This window comes from Fundulus heteroclitus, chromosome 2, assembly GCF_011125445.2.
Source record: "Fundulus heteroclitus isolate FHET01 chromosome 2, MU-UCD_Fhet_4.1, whole genome shotgun sequence".
NCBI lineage: Eukaryota > Metazoa > Chordata > Actinopteri > Cyprinodontiformes > Fundulidae > Fundulus > Fundulus heteroclitus.
The window spans coordinates 32,401,590-32,422,546 of NC_046362.1; the positions used below are offsets into that span (position 1 = coordinate 32,401,590).

At 38.3% G+C, this 20,957-nt stretch overlaps 1 protein-coding gene across 1 annotated transcript; it reads right to left on the minus strand.

Moving 5' to 3' along the window:
* Positions 1-8,069: 8,069 nt before the first annotated feature.
* Positions 8,070-19,475, minus strand: LOC118556855 (excitatory amino acid transporter 3-like). Its single transcript, XM_036125370.1, has 11 exons — positions 19,107-19,475; positions 15,525-15,665; positions 15,119-15,211; positions 14,895-15,009; positions 13,203-13,245; positions 13,059-13,121; positions 11,175-11,356; positions 10,830-10,937; positions 8,620-8,742; positions 8,340-8,534; positions 8,070-8,208 (listed from the first exon to the last, which is right to left on the minus strand). Exons 1-11 carry the CDS (start codon positions 19,204-19,206, stop codon positions 8,070-8,072), a joined length of 1,302 nt encoding a protein of 433 aa, XP_035981263.1. The 5' UTR covers positions 19,207-19,475.
* Between the last annotated feature and the right edge of the window lie 1,482 nt (positions 19,476-20,957).

The following is a 20,957-nucleotide window of genomic DNA, read 5'->3' on the forward strand; positions in this document are numbered from 1 at the left end:
ATACAAATTGATGTAATAAAGGTCAATCCCCGTTTTTTTTCCAGCCCGGTTCTTGGTGGTGGCAGAACCCGTCATAAGTGCCTGCAGGAAAAAGGCGGGCTATACCTGGACAGGTGACCATCACCAGTTATTCTGCTATGCCTGTAGCTGTACAGCAGTTATAACCAGAGGTGGGTAGTAACTAGTTACATTTACTTGGGTAACCTTTTGAACAAACTGTACTTATAGGAGTAGTTTTACTGCACTGTACTTTTTACTTTTAAAATTTCTGGCTACTCTGTATACTGTGAGTAACTTCATGAGTAAAAAACAGACTAGCTTTAACCAAAAATGCACCAGAGAGACAAAAACCAAGATTTATGTTAAAGTGAGACCTCTTGTTTGTACACAAGCTTTGTTATTTTAATGTTACTTTCTATCTGCTGAGCTCATTGAGCCATTTGGAGGTCAGATGAACATACAGTAAACAGTAGATATTGTCACTGGAAGTACTTTGCACTGTTCTAACATACTATATACATTAACTGCTGTAAGTATTGCTTTCAAGTTTAATGCCGAAACATTATTTAGAAAAGTGTTTATTTTGTCTTTAGTGTCTTTAGTATTTATTTTTGTCTTTAACATACTAGGATTCACACAGAGCCTTATATTTCTGTCTTATTACATATTTTTAAATATTAAATCATAAATTGTTATGATCAGTCACTCAGTACTTCAGTAGTTTCTTGGCTGATTTTATTTTTTTTATTTTTTTACTTAAATAAAAATATGCTGAAGTAGTGCTACTCTTACTTGAGTACAACTTTTGGCTACTCTACCCACCTCTGGTTGTAACCACACAGCCTTCAAGTAGTCTATGCTGCCCTCTGCTGGTCACCTGTCAGCGTTACCCCGGTTGTTTACGGGAAGCCAGAATTAATTTAATGGATCAATTAGTTGTTATTCAGCCACGGGCAGCCAAGACAAACAGGGGTCCAAATGGTGAAAGAAACTTTGTGGGAGTTCTGGCCTAGTGGTTGGAGAGCAGGGCGTCTGCGTACTGGAGAAGCTGCAAGGTTCTGGGTTTGAATCCCACAGACCCAGACCCTTACACCCAGAATGCTCCCCGGGCGCTGCCTGGGATCTTGGTTGATTACAGGGGTTGTGTGGGACTGAAATATTGGCTAACCTGATTAGTTTCTATAAGATTCTTTTCTGAGCCTTGATCTATTAGGCCAAATTGTGCATTTAAATCAATTAAATTCAAAAACATGCTCTTTATCCCAAGGGGAACTGACAAGTGAAGAGTGGAGGGATTTAGGAGATGTGGTAATATTAAAAAAATCTGAAAAAATTATCTTCACATGCCAGAATGCGTATTTACATGTGGGTCTAGCTCCAAGAATCTGCAGTCAAACATTGAAATATTTATTCTGGACATAAAAAAAAAGTAACACTTGTTTTATACTAAACAGCCCCCAGGAGGTGGAAGTAATAAAAGTAATAAAACCCTGAAAAAAAGGTGACAAAAGCACATCCCGGAAAGAGATTAGAAGTTACTTTGACTGGATATAGCTCTGAAAATCTGATTTAAAATGAACATTGTTCACACATCACCCAGTAGCTAATGTAGAAATATAACCCAAAGTTCACAACTTTAAATTAACATTTGTATACTTAACTAGATATTCTTGCCCTTAATAAAAAGGTTTTTTTATGTTCTTTGTGTTTTTCCTAAAACCTAAATCCGTTTGAAGCCGTTTTTTAAATTTATTTATTTGCTGGTTTTGATTGTGTTACAGATTTTGAGGCGTTTGGTTTTACGGTTTTCGTTTGGATTCACATTTTTCAGCCATTTCTCTTGTCGTTTTTTTATGTTCTACAGGTCTTGCCGTAGCCTGTAACTTTTGCCATTTGGGTTTTGCCATACCGGCTCGCCTCTCCTCTCCACACTCATATTTGTTAAATGTTTTTCAGTGTTAATGCGCTTTACTTTCAGCTTTCGTTTATTCACTTTGTTCATGTATCGTAGTTATTAATTGATGGATGGAGTCTTGCATCTCTGTTAATACTAAGAAAAAAGTGATATGAATGGACACAACACGGTGGTTAAGGAAATACATGGACAAAGAGTTCAAATAACAATGGTAACTTAAGACTTTAATTCATCAGACAAGGTAACGATCAGCGCGTTGAATCTACGACTCTTTAAAATGTTGACTTGGCCTCAACGATGGCGTGGAGAGAATCCTCAGTCGATGAAGGTGGTGCGGATGTCGGCGGGAATGGCTCTGTCACATTCAAATTCGGACATGTCCTGCCTGGATAAGTCATAGATGGATCGTCACTGATCGTCGCTTACCAGGAAAACAGACAACACTGCAAATAATATTCTGTAACAAACTATATCAAGAATACCCAATGTCCTCACTAAAAAAATACAGTCTAGATATTTTATTAAACGTTTATTAAAACACAAACTAGAGCAGTTGTGAGGCATTTAGATCATTGTTACCTGGCTCTGATGAACAATACACAGCTCAGTCATTAGAAACGCCGTGAGAAAGATGTTCACTATGTTGACAAAAGGATTTGCTCGTCTGCCGTCACACAAATGAATCTGAGCGACATCCTATTCCTAATCCATGGGGTTTAATATGGTGCCAGCGGACCAGTAAGGTTCTTTCAGACCAAATGTATTCATCCATGTTATGGACACTGACTTGTGCATTGGTGTGCAGCCAGCCATGTTGGAGCAGAAATACATAAAAATGCTTAAAAATAATTAATTTAAGGAGCTGTGAGTAAGATATTTACCATAAAATCAACCTAAATCATTCTCACTTGTTACCCAGGATGGAAGTAACATTCCCTATAAACAACCGGTTCTCTCCATTAACAATGTCTTTAGTCACATTTTTCTCTTTTCAAACCCAGAGGTTCAGTGTGTAGCCCGTGTTTACTTCCTGGTTCCTGAGCCAATCCTATGAGAGTTCCCAGGGTTCCCAACACAAAGCGCAGCATTTGGTATTTTATTTTGGCAAAAGAGCAGCAGCCTGCAAACATGGAAGCCAGTAAGAGAAGCGACCTGACTCTCGTCAGATGGATGCCGTTCTATCGAGCTCCACACGTCCATCTGGACTCGCTGCCATTGGGAGAGATTTCAGTACCACATAAAATGGACGAGCCAATCAGGATCGTCGGGCAGGATTTTCGTCGATGTGACGTATGAGAGAAGCGACTTTTTGGATTCAGACAACAATGGCGGCTCGCAGCGAGGAAGCAGGCGGTAACAATAGCTCCTTTTCCGGCGCCACTCCAATGCCTGTGGCTTTGCAAATCACAGGTCGCGTTTCCACACACATTTACCCGACTAATTTCATTTAACGCGCTTTACTTTCCCGGGACTTTGGCCCCCCCAACCGACCCGGTACTTCTCTGCTTTCTCGGGGCTTGTTGAGGGGGCGGTAGCACTGAGTGAGAAAAACTGTCCACCTCAAGGGTGGAGGAAGGCGATGGGGCGTTTACACACCTATCAATTTTACAACCTCAATTTATCACAAAGTGTTTTAAAGTTGATTTGAGGCGAGAAAGTACACCCTCCAGATTTCATCTGTGCAGTAAAATTCATCAATTACGATCCAAGTCTAATTCTGCTCGGACTGGTCGGCGGCGCAGAGAGGCGAGGTCTGTCCGTGTTAGGGGCCGTCTGCGTTATCACTCGGCCAGTCGGGATCATGTTCATTCACAGCTGAAAAGTCACTATAAAGGGTTTACTAAGTTAGTGGGCGATTATCTGCAACTTTTATCCTTTTGGTTCATTTTGCTAAAGATGACGCTTTATACAAGCAGGCGATCCCAGTAAAAATGCTGACGGGTGAGTGTGCATTACTGTCAATTAATGAAGTCGTAAAATGTGGAGAAAACATTATAAGCAAATCAAAAATAAGGATGTGCATAACAACACATTGTGATGTAGTGTAACAATAAATTAATTTTGCTAAAGTTTAATCTCCAGTCTAATCGGGTTGATTTCTTTCCTTTGATAGAAGCGCGTTTGTGTCGGGTTTTTTTCTTCCTTGTACCATCGACCAATCCCAGCTCTTAAAAGACAGCGTCCCACCCAGCAACTAAGATAAAGGTTTCTGTCGTCTCCTCACTCAGAGTCGCTCTCAGCAGCGATATGAATGAAGCTAAAACTCCTGCAGGAGTTTTTAGGCTAAGATAGAAGCTCTGAGAGTCTTTGTGAATACGGGCGCTGGTGCTTTGAGTTATTCCTGGGATGCAAGGCTTGGATGCAGCCGCCTGTCCATCAAGGACCTCAGTTCATTACGTGCCTCTGCATCCTCTGTGACTTTACATGGCCTAAGCACTTCGTCACTGAATCGCTTCCACTCCCGCTCACATTTACTGAGCTCCTGAGAGCGAGCTGTTCTTTCGGACATGTTTGTGGAAGCTGGATATCACCGGATACCATGGAGGGGCTGAAACATCTGAATCTGATGATTTGGATGGTGGAGTGAACACTTTCGGCAATATTGTGTCTGTGCAAAGAAACACATAATCAAAATCAAGTCATTCAAAGGTTTACCTGTGCAGTATCAGGTCCTGATTTTGGAGCTCCTTCGTTGAGAGAAAGTTGATCAGACCCACACCAAAGCAGTCTCCCAGCACATTCACCCCCGTGTTGGAAGCGGGTCGCTGAGGGAAACATGAGACAGAACAAACATGCTGCATTTGAGTATTTGGAGCATATTTCCTGCTCCCATCTAGAGAAACTGTTTACCCGTATCAAATCACCTGGTTCCCCCCTTGATGTTGTTCCTATATGTTATAAGCCTACACCAAAAAGACCAAAACCCAGCTGATCGTGATAAAATAAGGCTATATACTCCAGGCATCCTCCTTTTTGAGCCTAAACAGAAACCCAGCAATGGGCGCGATGAGGCGACATAAACAGACTGTAACGTTCTGTTGTGGTTCTGGTTATTTTTTCAGTTTAGCCACTTTTCTGTCTTACGATTTATTTCTGTTTTCTTGTTTTGTATTGAATTTATGCTTAGCCTGTTTTAGTCTTTATTAGTTTTTATTTCAGCTCGTGTCAGTTTAGTCTTTGTCTTGTTTTCTACCTTAGGTTTATTGTCTATTAGTCTGTATGCTCCTTTTATCATCTCCACCTGTTTTGGTTAATTAGTCCCGCCCTGCTCTCCTGTTCCGTTCGCCTATTTAAGCCCGCTTTAGTTTTCTGTTTGTTGCCAGGACGTCTTGTGTTATCCTCACCTGTAATCTTCTCGGTAAGAGCACTTCACCCTTGTCTGTTTTAGTTTAGCCTGCCTGCCAGTTTTGCCCGTTCAGTTTTCTGCTCGCCAGTTTTTGGAGTTTGTTCTATTGCTTGCCTGAAGCCAGTTCTTTTTGCCTCCTGGATTTTTTAAAAATAAACCCCTTTTTAAGCATCAGCTCTGTGTCCGGCTAACATTTGGGTTCTTCCTTTACAATTCATTATACAGACGTGGCGCCATCTACCAGCAGCACCACAGAACTACTAGAAAACCAGATGGTCGCCACTGAGGCAGCTGCTAAATGAGTCCCGACCGAGCCGACTGAGCTGTGATGACATCTCCTACCAAACGTAAACAAGGCAATGACATAAATAAAAGGCAATGGCTAAAATCTTTTCATTGGAATGAATGCAAATTAAAGGCATTAGAATGCTATTTCCCTGATAAGTGGATTGTTTATGACCTCCCAGCCCGTCCGTAACACAAGTGACGTAACCCCGGTCACATGATGCTGTAACGATAAATATTCACAGAAAAGGCTAGATTTACCAACAAAGCTTAAAAGACAAAATAAATACTACGCCAGCAGGACACGGTGATCTTTCAGAAAAACGTGGTATGTAACTAGAATTACTTCAAAATGTCAAATAACGTGAATATGTACCTTTAAGGATTTTAGACATGCTGTGGTGCAACCATTGTTGAAAAATCTGTCCTTGATCTGTCTTTGTCAAACTTTAGGGTGATCTCCAAGCTATCTTTAATTTCATAAATTTTAGAAATGTTTATTTCCAGCCGAAGGCCTTTTTGGATCTGGATTCCAAACCTACCACAGCACTGAATCTGCGCTTTTAGGTTTTTTTTAAAGATATATTTTTAGCACTGGATTCTGGAAACTCTTTTACTTGTGCGTTTGGATTTAACATCTGCTTTCCACACAGTCGACCACGACATTCTAATCTCTAGATTAGAGCAGTGGGTCGGCATCACGGGTTCAGCTGTTGAGTGGTTTAGGTCCCACCTTTCTGACAGACGTTTTAGAGTGATGAACCCCAGGGTTCAATTCTTGGTCCTCTGCTGTTCTCAATTTATCTTCTGCCATCAGGTTCTGTTTTTAGAAAGCATGGTGTGCAGTTTCATTTATATGCGGATGTTTGTCATGTCTACTTCCCTGTGAAACATAATGGCTCCACTCAGTCTCTATTTACACTTAATTTCTTTCATTTTTTATATATATAGATAGATAGATATATGTATCTATCTACATAGATATATATCTATAAAAATAAAACAACAGAGGTTATAATAAGTAAATCTGGTGGTTCTGGTAATATCCCCACCTTTGATTGCACTGCTGTGGCCCCATACGGAAAACCCGACATTACAAACTTGGGGGTGAAGACGGACCCCTGCCTGAAATTTGATGGTCATGTCAGCCGCGTGCTTAAGTGGTCCTTCTTCAGCTGAAGCGCCTGTCGGAAATCAAACCTTTCCTTTTTAGGCCTCACTTAGAGACGCTTTTATTACTTCACGTCTGAACGACTTCTGATCTCTTTCCATCGGAGTAAGTCAGGCCTCCTTCTTACGGATACAGCCGATGCAAAACGCTGTTGCACGGTTTTTAACTGGAACGGGTGGACGAGAGCACATAACTCCGGTTTTGGCTTCCTATTCAGTTTTGAATCCATTTTAAAGTTCTTTTGTTTTGTTTTTAGGTCTTTGAATGTTCTTAGCCTTTCTTATTCGTCTGAATTGTTGCACCTTTACATGTCACCATGTGCTCTTAGATCATCCGACCAGATGCTTTTAGCTGTGCTGAATACATTTTTATAAATCCTGAGGAGCCAGAGCCTTTACAGCTCTGGCTCCTAAATTGTGGAATGAGCTTCGCTGAAGGTCAGCCAAGCTCTTTGTTTTTTCTCTGTGGCTTTCACCCCGAGTGACTTAACATGTCTTAACATTGCACTTTTTCCTTGCATTTGCGATGTTTTAATTTCTATTTTCACATATTTGTCCTACTGTTTCATTGTTGTTCTGTGTTTTCATATTTGTAAAGCACTTCAGTCAGCTGCTATGTTGTATTTTAAGTGCCCGATTAGAAATAAATATGTATGTCGTTCCATTTGCCAGGGGAAGGGGAAATTTTGCCTTTAGTTTATTTAATTTTACCATTTCTTTAATGTATCTTTTTGGTAACTTAGTTCAATAGTAATATTTATCCAATTTAAAGATTTAGTTATGTGCTGACCAGTATTTAAGTTCGTGTGTTTAACTACCCCCTGTGTGTGAATTAGCAGTGGTCTGATCAGCCACTATTTAAGTTCCCCCTCATGTTTCGTTTGTTAGGTCAGTTTTGTGCTTGAGTTCTTTGTGTTACTACCTGAGTTGTAGTTTGTTATGTTGACCTCAGTTTTTGGGCCCCAATTTATCATTTTTGAATATTTTTTGGATTTTTGTAATAAATTAAGAATATATTTTTGAAATTTCATCAACGTCTCTTTGGCTGGTCTATGTAAAACCCTCACAGGTATACTGAATTTCAGGATCTCCTTGGACGACATCAGTCTTGAAGGGAAGTTTTCTCCAATCAATGTTACACAGGGTCTCCCCAGAAACTGATTACTTTGTGCAGATAAAAACCAGGTGGTCCAAAACACCCGTTTTATAGCCGAGTTAAAAAAACAAACATTTCCTGGTCAAAAATAACTCAAAGCTTTCTGATTGCAGACCAGTGTAATTCCATCCAGAGTAACGACATAGTCTAATTGTTAAAATACCCTTTAAATGCAAGCAGTGACCAGCAAGTTAAACCTACAGGAGCATCTCCATCACCACCAGGAGGGAGGCGTCATGCGCCGGCAGTCCCACCGCTGTCAAAATCAGCAGAGTGGTCACTGCTCCTGTTGCTGGGATCCCCGCAGCTCCAATGCTGGAAATGGAAGCAGTCACTCTGCAAATCAAGCACAGCTTCCATGAGCATTTCTTCCTCAACAACAACACACAACCGTTTAATAGCTTTCCTCTTAACAATCCCAGCACGCGTCTTTTCTCAATCACTGGGACATATAGGAAGCTGCTCACCCAATGGCGAGGATCTGACCGATCTCCAGATCGATGTCATTGAGCTGGGCAATGAAAATGGCGGCGACCACTTCGTAGAGGGCGGTTCCGTTCATGTTGATGCTGGTGGCGATGGGCAGCATGAAGCGGCTGATTCTTTGGTCCACCTTCATTTTCTCTTCACAGCATTGAAAGGTCACGGGCAGAGAGGCGGAGCTTTGGCACAAAACACACCCTGCCATTCGGAGGAGGAATCCAGAAAAGTCTCGCACTTTGTCCATGAACAAACTGAACATCTTACCTGGATGCGATGAGAAGTGCGGTCACCAAGGCTTTTGACACCATCTTGAAGACTATGAAGGGATTCCGTTTGGAAAACAGGAAATAAAACAGGGGAAGAACGATAAAGGAGTGCAAGAAGAGCCTGAAAGAGACAAAATCATGCTCAGTATTAAAGACGAGCGTGATCTTTCGCACATTTTGTCACGTTAATACTACATGCTATTAGGGCTGAGCGATACAGCTTATAAATAAAATCTCCATTTTTTAATAATCTTCTTACCTTCTGTTTCATAAAAACAAATTACTCAAATTATTTTTAAAAATATACTTTTATTTCAATAATCTCATTTGGGAGTTTACTTAAGTTGAGTTGAATTTTCCTAAATTCAAATTGTCACGTAGACATCAGTACTTAGGTTAAAGCTTGGGCACATGCAACGACACGCTGACACTAGGCTGACCCAAAGGAAAAGGTGAACACTACGCGTTCTTTGTAACGCCAACAGTGAAGCATCCTGACATCACATCAATATGTTGAGAAGCTCCTCATGCTTCTAAGAGCGAATTCAATTTAATTTTATTTATACAGCAGTAATTCAGGATACATGTCATCTCAGGGCACTTTCTATACAGATTGGATCAGATTGGTCAGAAAGTTTCCTCTCTAAGGAAACCCAGCAGGTTGCATTAAATCTCTCCAAGCAGCATTCACTCCTCCTGAAAGAGCGTAGAGCCACAGTGGACAGTCGTCTGCATTGTTGATGGCTTTGCAGCAATCCCTCATACTGAGCATGCATGAAGCGACAGTGGAGAGGAAAACTCCCCTTTAACAGGGAGGAGAACCTCCAGCAGAACCAGAACCAGGCTCAGTGTGAACGCTCATCTGCCTCCACCCACTGGGGCTTAGAGAAGACAGAGCAGAGACACAGAAAGCACAGAAGCTCACATTGACCCAGGAGTACTTTCTATGTTATATGGTAATAGAGGATGATCTGCCTCCCCTGGATGATGTCACAGCTAACAGAACGCCAGACCAGGTGTACCTTCTATGAAGGGAAACACGACAGAGAATAAAAAGTTAAAAGTTAAAACAAACAAGCAAATTGGAGAACAGTAGGAGAACTCAGCAGAGTGAGAAAAATAGGCCCTGATGTCCTCCAGTAGCCTAAGCCTATAGCAGCATAAACTGGAGGAGGGGAGGAATTGCAATGGACCCCCCCTCCCCCTCCCCCCCGATGATTGACATGTGTCACTCCTGCACACTTGGTTGGCGCTATGTAACACAAATGGCTGCAATCCAACCCGATAGAGGAAGAACTTTAAAGTGCATAAATGTAAATTAGAGAATAAACAAAGTGTCAATCAAAAACTGAGGATAGAATTGCAGAAATGATGAGATGTGGAAGAACAGGAAGATGTTTTTATAGGATTAAACAAGTAGGAACCTGGAAAGATTTGAGCATAACTATACTTTATTATACTTTTTAAAATACAAAAGTATGATACAGGGAGTTGTGACTACTGTGGGGAGAATGAAACAGTAGAACTTTGTGTGAAATATAAGCTTGACTTGGAATATATAGTAGAAGTTTGGACTGAAGATGGAAAAATGAATTCCCCTCCTCCCGCTTTGAGGTCTTGTGAGTAATAAACTTGACTGAGTGGAACTTTGTGCATGTTGGCTCTCCACAGCTTAAAGCAGAGACACATTTAAAGAATGTTAAGTTATGCTTTCCTATTTTTTTGTGCAGTAAATGTGACTTCATACATTTATTAATGACCACACAACAAGTTGGTGAAATTTATTTATCAATGGTCTCGGGTAAGAGAATTTTTTTATTTATCCCCTCCTAAAGGGAAAAAGGGTACAGTTAAGAAATCATATAGTACTTTGTTTTAAAGGGGTACTGTTGATGGTGAAGTGGGTCGTTTTCCTAATTGGATCTTTGACCGTTATCAAAGCCAGGCAATCCTCCATTCTGGTTGCCCCGCTGCCCCCCCCCCCCCCCCCCAATATCATGTTTTAAGGCAAACATGATTGTAAAATTGCTCAAAGTTAATAAAATAAAATGTTCGCACTACTGCCATGAAATGAAGAAAGGAAGAAACAAAACAGCAAGAATCACCCATCATCAGCCTACGTACGTCATTTTCCATGCAAAGATTGGAATCTATTGAAAAAAAATAAGAAAAAAACTTGACAGGAAAATCCTGCGCCGGTGGACTTACCCAAGACAAACCACCCCAGCCAACTTCCCGAGTTTAAACACGGATTCCCAGTCCTGAACTGAAACCACGTGGCCAGCGATCAGGAACAGAACTCCAACGGGCAAGTACCTAAAACAAAAATCATGCAAAAAACAAAAAAACAAAACAAAAGTAAGGTTAAATAAAAGAAGGGTGTCCGAACTTATCTAAAAAAAAAAAAAAAAACGACTGTTAAGAAAACAGCTATCCTAAGTAAATAGAAGAACTGAAACCACATGTCACTGGTGACTCGCCTGTATGTTTGACCTACACTAATAAAGAGCATAATGCGGTAAAAGAGTGAAATGTTGCATTGTTTGATCGTACCACAGTATCCAGGTGACTATGATTCTTATGGCCTCGTTCAGGCTTCTGATGGCCTCCACGGCGATCTCTGCACGGTCTCCCATCCTCGATATCATCATGCCAAAGATGAAAGACCAAAGGATCAGTCCCAGCATGTTGGCTCCACTAACGTAGTGGCCGAGCAGTTGCATGTGAGTGCCGTTCTACACCAAGAAACACAAATACCCATAAACTTTAATGTATTTCACGTATTAATGTATTCAATAAGCTAGAATAGGCATTTCTTAGAGGCTTGTTTGTCAGCTTAAAATTGCCTTTTGAAAAAAAAACAATGTTAAATAACGGACCTGTTTGCGGTCACCACAGGTTCTTTTATCTGATAATGTGTCGTTTCTATTGTAGACTTCTGTAGTAATAGAAAGACTCTTCAAATCATAACTATATTTTACCATATTTAATCTAAAAGGCAGAGGGATGTTTACAGCTTCAGTACTGGGTTCTCATAACAACACAATACAACCTGTGTGTTCTCTCACACAGACATTAAATAGGACAGATTGTGTCCACCCATTCAGGGGCGTGTAACAGTAAATCAGCGTTGCCTTCATCACATTGGTGGAGAAGATCATGCTGTAATGCAGACGTGTCCTTCCTGACACATTTTCCCATAAACAGTCATTCTGTCCAATCCAAGTATGTCAGACTCTGTGCCTTCAGAGTCCGTTTAGCTGTAGTTTCCATGGCAACCAACTTTGCAGTCCAGTCTCTGTAATCTCATAATCTCTTACAATAACCTTTAAAACGGTATTAAACATACTTTCATTAAGCCCCCATTTCTGCATGAAACATTTTCCTTAGTTTTATTGGTTTGATGCAATATTTTCATCATAAATGCTGTGTTTTTATTAGTTGATGGGGGGGGGGATCATAATTAACAGAAATAAAGGAGTCAAAATATCATCAGTCTGTGTTAATCTATATAAAAGTTACTCATTTATTGAATATGACTGTATTTTACCACCATTTATTTTGTGAAAGACCAACACAAAGCAGTGAATAATTGTGAAGAGAAAAGAAAATCATTTGTGGTTTAAAAAAAAACTCAAATCTTACATACAAAAATCTAAACAATTCTGTGTTTTATAATTTCGGTAACCTTTACTCTGTAACCCCTTCGACAAAGTCCTGTTCATCCAAATATACACATGCGTGAGAATTAGCTTTTCTTCAGCAGGGACAGGGTCAGAGTTGATGGGAAGGTGGAAGGAGTTAAATCCAGGAAAGTCTGGGATGAAAACCGTTAGAGGCTGGGCTCCAGTGGAAAGGTTCAGATCAAAGATGTGTTAGAACGGCCTAGTCAAATCCAGGACTACATGTTACAATAGATGTCCAGAGAGACTCACCATTTAATCTGATTGATGCTGAGCAATTTTTAAGAATGGGCGAAAAAGAAAAATCACGTTCCAGGTGTGCAAAGCTGCTCAAAATGAGCCGCAGCTGTAACTTCAGTAAAAGGTTGTTTTACAAAGAGCCAACTCGGGTGGGGGGGGTGTATCTGCCTTGCAGAGAAACATCCTTGGTTTGAATCCCAACATGGGGTCTTCCTGCATGGACTGTGCCTGTTCTCCCTGTGCATGTCAGGGCTCTTACCGGGTACTCTGGCTTCCTCCCACACTCTAACAAAGGTTGACTTATCCAAAAGTGAGAATTGTTAGGCAGATTGGTCTTTTCCTTTCTCTTCACAATTAAGGGCTGTTTTTTTGTTGGTCGATCACTTAAAATCCAAACAAAAAACGTTGAGGTTTGTGGTTGTAATTTGTAAATGTGTGACAAAGCTCAACGGCCATGAACCTTTTTTTAGAAGGTGCTGTATATCAAGAGCAAAGACCAGAAGAAAATACTCACTGTTGCTGGATCATAGGACGGGTCATCTTCTGCTAACTGGACCAGAACTATCTCAGTCTTGTACTGGGAGGAGAAAAATACAAAAAGTTCACTTTCTAAACATAACATGGGAAGTCGGAGCTGTGGACCTGAATTAAAACGTACCTGCTGGTAGCAAGCCTGAATGAAGCTATGGGGAATCGTGTTCCTATGGGAGTAAAAGCAAAGTCCCTCAGAAACTGAGCTTGCCAAGCAAAGACACAAAACATGAGAACATTAGATTTCACTAGAGTTTCATACATCATCGTAAACAAAGATGGATGGAACTCACCAAGGTCAGATATTATAAAGACCTTCACAGTGGTAAATTGGTGATAAAAATAGGTGCTGGTACTCCCCTTTATTTTGTGCACATGCGGCAGGCCAGTCAGAGTAAAATCATAGTTATAGTAATCATAAAAATGACATTTCAAATTAAAACGTTTGAAGCATGATATTACATATAAGCAATCTCTGCAGTCTCTCCTCCGTGAGCCCAATATGCAATCATGTAGTAAAAAAATGTACCTAAGCTACAGGTGATACTTTAACAAAGTCACAGGTTGATGAATGGAAATGCTGAAAAAAAACTTAGCATAATAACAGAGCATCATTTGACAGGCAGATTCTGTTAATAATTGACCGCCTCCAGTTGCGGTCTCCCTAGCTTCTTTGCCTGAATAATGTGGCGTTCTCAGTTTGTAGACTTTTGTAGTAATAAAAAGACTCTTGAAATAGAAACTATGTTTCAACATATTTAATCTAAAAGGCAGTGGGACGTTTACAGCTTCAGCACTGGACTCTCATACACAACAATGCGAGACGGGTAGATTTACGGACGCCAGAGAGTGTCCAGCCCTCGGCCACGGCAGCTTATATGAGCAGAGCCGGCTCAGGATTGGTCAATTACCCCACGTCACCATTAGACTGAGAGCTCGGCTTCAGGGAAGATAACTGTCCATGTGTTTATGCGTGCCAGACGTCCTTCCTTTCCCTGGTAACGGCTTGTTATCTCATAATTCGTAACAAACTAAAACAGTAAACCTCTTTGAACAAATTAAAACATGAAAAATGCAAAAGCAAGAAAAGATATGAGAGTTGATCCCACGTTCAGTCTGTAAGATCTGCCGTAATTCAAACATATTTACTCTGAACAGCAGCGTTAAAGTCTCTTTATCTAAAATAATTTGCAGAAGTTCTGCAGACTTTGAGGATCTTTCTTTTAATGAGCTCCTCCTCGTAAATCTTCCTCAGGAAAACAAAACTTGTCATGATCACTTTGTTCAGTTTCCTCAGGAAAGTTAGACATTTATGATGTTTCTAGGGGGGTTTCATCAAACAAAGCAGGACAAAAAATAAGTTTTAATCTAAGAGCACTTTATAGGATGAGTCCTGGTTCTGTATTACACTGCCCATTTTTGCATTACATTCATTGTACTTTATTTTCTCATTTAATCCCAATTAAAATCTATTGTCTTTCTTAATTTTCCTCGTTGATAGGTAAAACACTTATCTTGCGCGGAAGTACATGCACCATTGTTGACACACAATTAGTTGAATGTTTTTTCATGATTTTAATTTCTCTTATTTGTTGGCACTGTACTGCCATAGACTGGCAGCAGCACCACAAAGTGACCCCACAAGAGTTAGACATGTCAGAAAATGGATGGCTGGGGGAATGGAGGGATGTTGGCACTGTATTCAAAATATAATATTAAGGAGTTACTGGGCCTGTATTTATGAGTTCTCTAAGGAGGGAAATTATAACCTGAATAAGCAGAAACAGGTGAGTTCTGTCAGAAAAACATTTCCCCTCACCTCAAAAGATCCATGAGGATAACGTCAATGGAAAAGGGCGGTTTGTCCTTGTCCTCCTCCTCAGTAAATGTGATATCTGCCGCACCAGGTTGGAAAGCGAGCACCAGAATCACTCCTGCAACACAGCGTCCCGGGCAGGATATCAAAAGCAATAACGCATAAATACAGAGTATTGGTGTCCTCAGAAATCTCTTAAAAGAAACTGCTAGCCATGACTAAGTTACCAGTAATCACACTCAGAAAGGTGGTTGTAAGGATGTACAGTCCTGTGTACATAGCTATGTTCTTGGACATTTTGACGCTCAATCCAGTAACGCCTGAGAAAACAACCAAACCAGAAGATCAGGAAAGTTAATCTGGTCCCTGAGCAGTGATATAAACATAAACTGTTTCCTAACAAAAGCCTACATGTCTAAAGTGGTCATTTTCTATCACTTTTAAAGGCATAAGAAATACATTTTAGGAATATCAGAAGAGTCTAACATCAACTAGTTTTTAAAGAGGTATATACAGGAATAATTAAGCAACATTTTAGCTAAATATCCACAAAAAAGGTAATTACGAGCCATTTAAATCTATTTCTATAACTATAATATAGGTAAACGGATCAAGTTTTCATATTCTGCTTGCCTGCAATGACGCTAGTCACAATGAGAGGGACTGTAAACATCTGAAGCATGCTTAGAAGCAGATCCCCGGGGATGGTCAGGTTTTCCTCTTGGGCTTCGGTCAGATGTAGAGTGAACTTCAATATTAGACCAACTCCTAACCCTACAAGGCAGAAAGGAACCAACACAGCAGATATGCATTAAAAACAAAAAACATAAATATTAGTGGAAACTTACAAGACATGAAGATCTAAAACAGCATCTGAAACAGCAGTGAGAAATCACTGGGAGCGCCTCAGAGTCTTTATTTAGGATTTTCAGTTTTTATCTTTAGGAAACATTTTACCCTAATGCTGTAAAAGTATAACAAGTGGAAATTATTAGCAAATAAAACAAGGTTCGCAGTAATAGTAGAATAGTAGGACAACCGCCCTTTTACATTGACGTTATCCTCTACAGAGAATCCAGATATATTCAATAACCAAGTACCTTTTGGAAATAGCAAGCTTCAGTGGGTTTTAAACATATTTTTAATTCAGCCTACATACCTGTGTTGAAAATTTTTATTTTAATTGGCCTGGTGCAATATTCTAATTTTTAATGTTGTTTTCATTAGCTGTAGGCAGAAAATAATCATAATTAACAAATATAAAGGTTTGAAATTTGTGTAATTAATAACATTTGTTTGACTTAGTGAACAGAGTTACTTAAATCAATAAACCGTGCAACAATATACTAACTTCATTTTTAATTGCCTGAACTTTACATTAAAGGAGAAATAAGTAATAATGACACCTAACATTTCAATTTGGAACAACACACAACAAAACAGACAGCTTCTCCCAAACTCAAGAGAGACGAGGACGTAGCGCAGCTGAATTCAAGATGACGAGTGAAGAATAAAAACGAGTCACCAATATTAATCCTTATTTTACCTTCTGTCAGTCTTTTGTCCACGAAATTAAAAGAACAAACATACGGTCGATTCTTCTTCTTCTTCTTTTTGTTTAATGGCAGATTGCAACCTTGACTTTTGGGTGCATACAGCCACTGGAGTATGTAGCATGAGCCATATCAATGTGATGATTACTTAATTATATATATATATATATATATATATATATATATATATATATATATATATATATATATATATATATATATATATATATATATATATATATATATATATATATATATATATATACATACATACATACATACATACATACATACATATATTTGTGAAGCGTTATTGACGTATATATATATATACACATATATATATATATATATATATATATACATATATACGTACAAAGTTTAAAATATTATGGTATATCCTATATTCTTAAGATATTTTATAACAGCTTTCTGTATTTCCTTTATCCCCTCTCCTGTTGTTTCTATTAAACCTTTCAAATTCCATTCCCTTCCTATTTGTCTTGTCTTTTGTTTCAATCTTCTCCTTCCTTCATCATATTTCCTACAATATAATACAACATGTTCTACATTTTCTATTACTTTACATTCTATACATTCATCTATTTCACTTTTCTTTAATAAAAATAATGTTTTATTAAACCCAGTATGATCAAATCTTAGTCTTGTAAAAATAGTCTCCTCTCATCGATTCTTTCTAATCACACCCTTGGCATTAATACATTTCTGTACACTATAATAATTTCTTCCACTTTTATCCATGCTCCATACGGTCGATTCGGTGGTTTCCTCAAATTTAAAGCTAGTATCCACAGGCCAAGGGATTCCTCATTCTTCGGCTAGGGGTGAAGGATTTAAGGATTTAAGTTAAGCTCTTGTACGCGGTCGATGATTAAAACACTCCTGCTCCACGTAAACCTTTCTTTTACACCTGTTGTTATGACAACCTCTAATCGTACAAACGATTCCAGTCTTCCTCCAAGTCACAATGACGAATAATTTGGTACAAAGTCTGGTTGCATTAGCCGCTTTTCAGCTAGCTAACCAGTGACAGGAAGTGACCGACCGGAAGTCTCACACAAAAAACGTCAACTCACTGTGTCTGTATTTCCAGAAACTCTTAAGAAAAGATTTGGATTTCAGGTTGATGCCTGCGTTTTTTGACTTAAAGAACCTGAAACTATTGAACATCTCTTCTATTCGTGTAGAGTCACAGGTCATTTTTGGCAGAACCTGCATATTTGATTGAGTACCAAAATAGAAAATATAACACCTTTTGATATAAATCAAATATTAAAATACATAAATGACATTGCGAAGGATATATCTGACATGGTCAATATTGTCATGAGTATGGGAAGATATCATGCATATACATGTATGTAAATGGAAAAATCAAAAACCTTCATTAATAGGTTTCAAAAACAAACTCAAAATCTTCTATTCATCTTTATCTTTGTTAGCCGACGAATATGGACATATACAAAAAATGTGTAGTGACATGTCACAATTCCTTGGGCTTTGACTCGACAAAATGCTAAATTTAACATGACCCAAGAATTGTCTCGTTGCTGAAATTGGTCTGTCTCTGTTAATTGTTGATTTTAAAACCTACATACGTTATATGTATTTATACTTTTGGAGATTGGTTTTGTATGCTTCCATTGGCTTTAATGTAAATGCCTGTTAATTAATTAATTAATTTATTTTCCTTTGCCTTGCACAAGTTAAGCTGATCTCCTGTATGTAACTATATTATTTTCTCTTTTTTGTAAAAATGCAAAGTGGAGATTCCTACTTGAACATATAATTAATGTTCTGATCAATAAAGTTGATATTAAAAAAAAGTGTCCGTATTTCTGTTGAAAATACGGTGGATACGTATCTGACGTTACAGAAAATATGAAAACATACATTTCGTTGTTAACCGCTAAAAGTAACCAACAATATCGTTGTTATTAAATCACAGGTTACATTTCTCTGCTGTTATAACTGATATAAAATGTTAGGCTATCTAACGATACATATTTCTTAATTAACATTTAGCAGCATCTGGCAGTAGAGAAAATATTAAAATGTTATCCTACATGTTATTAACCGCTGACAGTAACTGACCTTACTGTTATTATTAAAATGTAGGCTGCATTTTTTTATTAACGTCTAGCAACAAGCTGATATTAAAATCTAGGGTACGTTTGATTTAATTAACATTTCTGCTGTAACTGACATAACAACACATACGCTGACGTTATAATTGAAAATAAAAGAATGACAGCATTTTATTATCAGCGGAAACTTTCACAAATCACAAACTGGATTAGAAATATCCCGATATTAGCGCAGAATAATGTGGTTTTAAGAGTTTAAGGGTTGCAGTTTTTAAACAAGCTAGGCTACATTTTATCAGCCGTTAGTTGACACTTAACGTTTAGCTGTAACTGACTTAACAGCTGTTTACTGAAACTTTTACATTTTATCAACGTTAGAAGTGACATTACAGAGAATATTAAAACTTGGTCGACACTTCATCAACATATTAAATTGTAATAAATTCAGCTTATTTAGTTTAAACTTAATGTGTTTAACCGTTAGCCTCATTTTCACCTATAGCAACAACACTGTTCAGCCGCAAATATATATATATATATATAAAAAGAATTACCTATGAGGACCCCTAGAAGGGTAAAAGCCTGCAGCTTGTTCTGCACAGCCCATCCATAGCAGTCTGTCCTGGGTAAGGGATCCTCTGTCGTCTCTGCCATGTCTGCTGCGACAAGACGGCCTGCCAAAACCTATTTAGAATCCTAACGTTTATGTTCAAAATACCTTTAAAAATACTTCTCTCCAAAAAAAAAATTAAACAAAAATCAAAACAAATTGATATTCATTTAAACAGGTAATCCTTTTCATTGACAGGTGGTCTCATTTACAAGAGAGGCGTCTAATAACTACACAGTAATCCTAAATCACTATCTTAGCATCTAAAAGGCAGAGTAAAAACACAAGAACAGGTGTTGTGCGCAATTATGTTCCCCCTGTGTCGGGAGCGCGCTTTGCAGCCGTTTTCACGGCGCTTGTAATTGATTTCTCAGTAGAACAACTCCTATAATCACTTCAAGGTTGTAACATTTAGTCTTATCGGCAGCTGTTTACAAAATTGTAAAATAAAAATAAATAAACGGGGTCTTTCAGACATCTGAAATATCCATTATCTCCTCTCCTCCCCCGAAAACTTTGGGAAATAAAGAGCAAATGTTTCCAAATTCTCAAAAATTATGTGTGATAGCATGTAGCATACTAGAACTTTCTTTAATCCAGTAAACTGTCATATTGTACATTACAACAGGATTTACTGGGAAGTCTGCACTGTCGTCTTTTCAGGAAGTCTTAGGCTGTTTCTCAATTCACGAGAACTGAGAAACAGCCATATTTTTTGTGTCCTGCTATCAGCCATCCTCATTTTTCAGCAATGTAAAATCATAAATACACACTACGTGCTGGAATACTGTGTTTGGTGGCTTACTTTTATTTGTCAGGGTAAAGTGACAAAAGTTGGAAAAAGACCGATTATAACACAAAACAGCGTAAGAAGACCTCGTTTATTTATTTTTATTTTACAGTTTTGTAATCAGCTGCCGCTTAAACTGAATGTTACAACCTTGAAATGATTATAGGAGTTGTTTTACCGAGAAATCAATTAGAAGCGCCGTGAAAACGGCTGCAAAGCGCGCTCCCGAGACAGGGGGAACAGATTTTCACAGGGGAACAGAATTGCGCACAACACCTGCTTGAAATTATATATATATATATGAAAAGTTATATAAGTCTCGTCTCACACACACACACACACACACACACACACATATATATATATATATATATATATATATATATATATATATATATATATATATATATATATATATATATATATATATATATATATATATATTTATTTATTTATTTATTTATTTATTTATTTTTTTTTTTTTTTTTATCAAATATGCTTAAACTGCCCCAGAGAGATCAAAACAGTTTCAGTTGCTCCAGCAGACGTACATGTACAGAATATTAAGGTGGACACTGATATAGCACATAAAACAGATAGAGAGGAAAAACCGAAAGCTGAAAACCTTCTACACATGTTTACTGTAATATGCGGGCTATCCTGCCCACGGCCCAGAACTGATGACAAACTAAACCGTGTTATTTGTGAAGCGTTAAATATAACTTTATTAGAATATTCTTTATAACATACAACGAGAAATAGCATAAATCAAGAAGTACAGTGAACATTGAACAGTCACCATGGGTTTGAACAAAAAATAAATAAAAAAAGAATAGTAATAGTAATAAGGTAAAGCTGTACATAACAGCATATATGGAGATTACCTAAATATTTTAAATTTAGAACATAAAGACAAAGTTTTAATAGCTTGTTTGTTATTGGAGGCAGACAACATAGAAAAATAAGTTGTTACCTTCTTTAAAAAAGAGATACATGAGGGTTTAA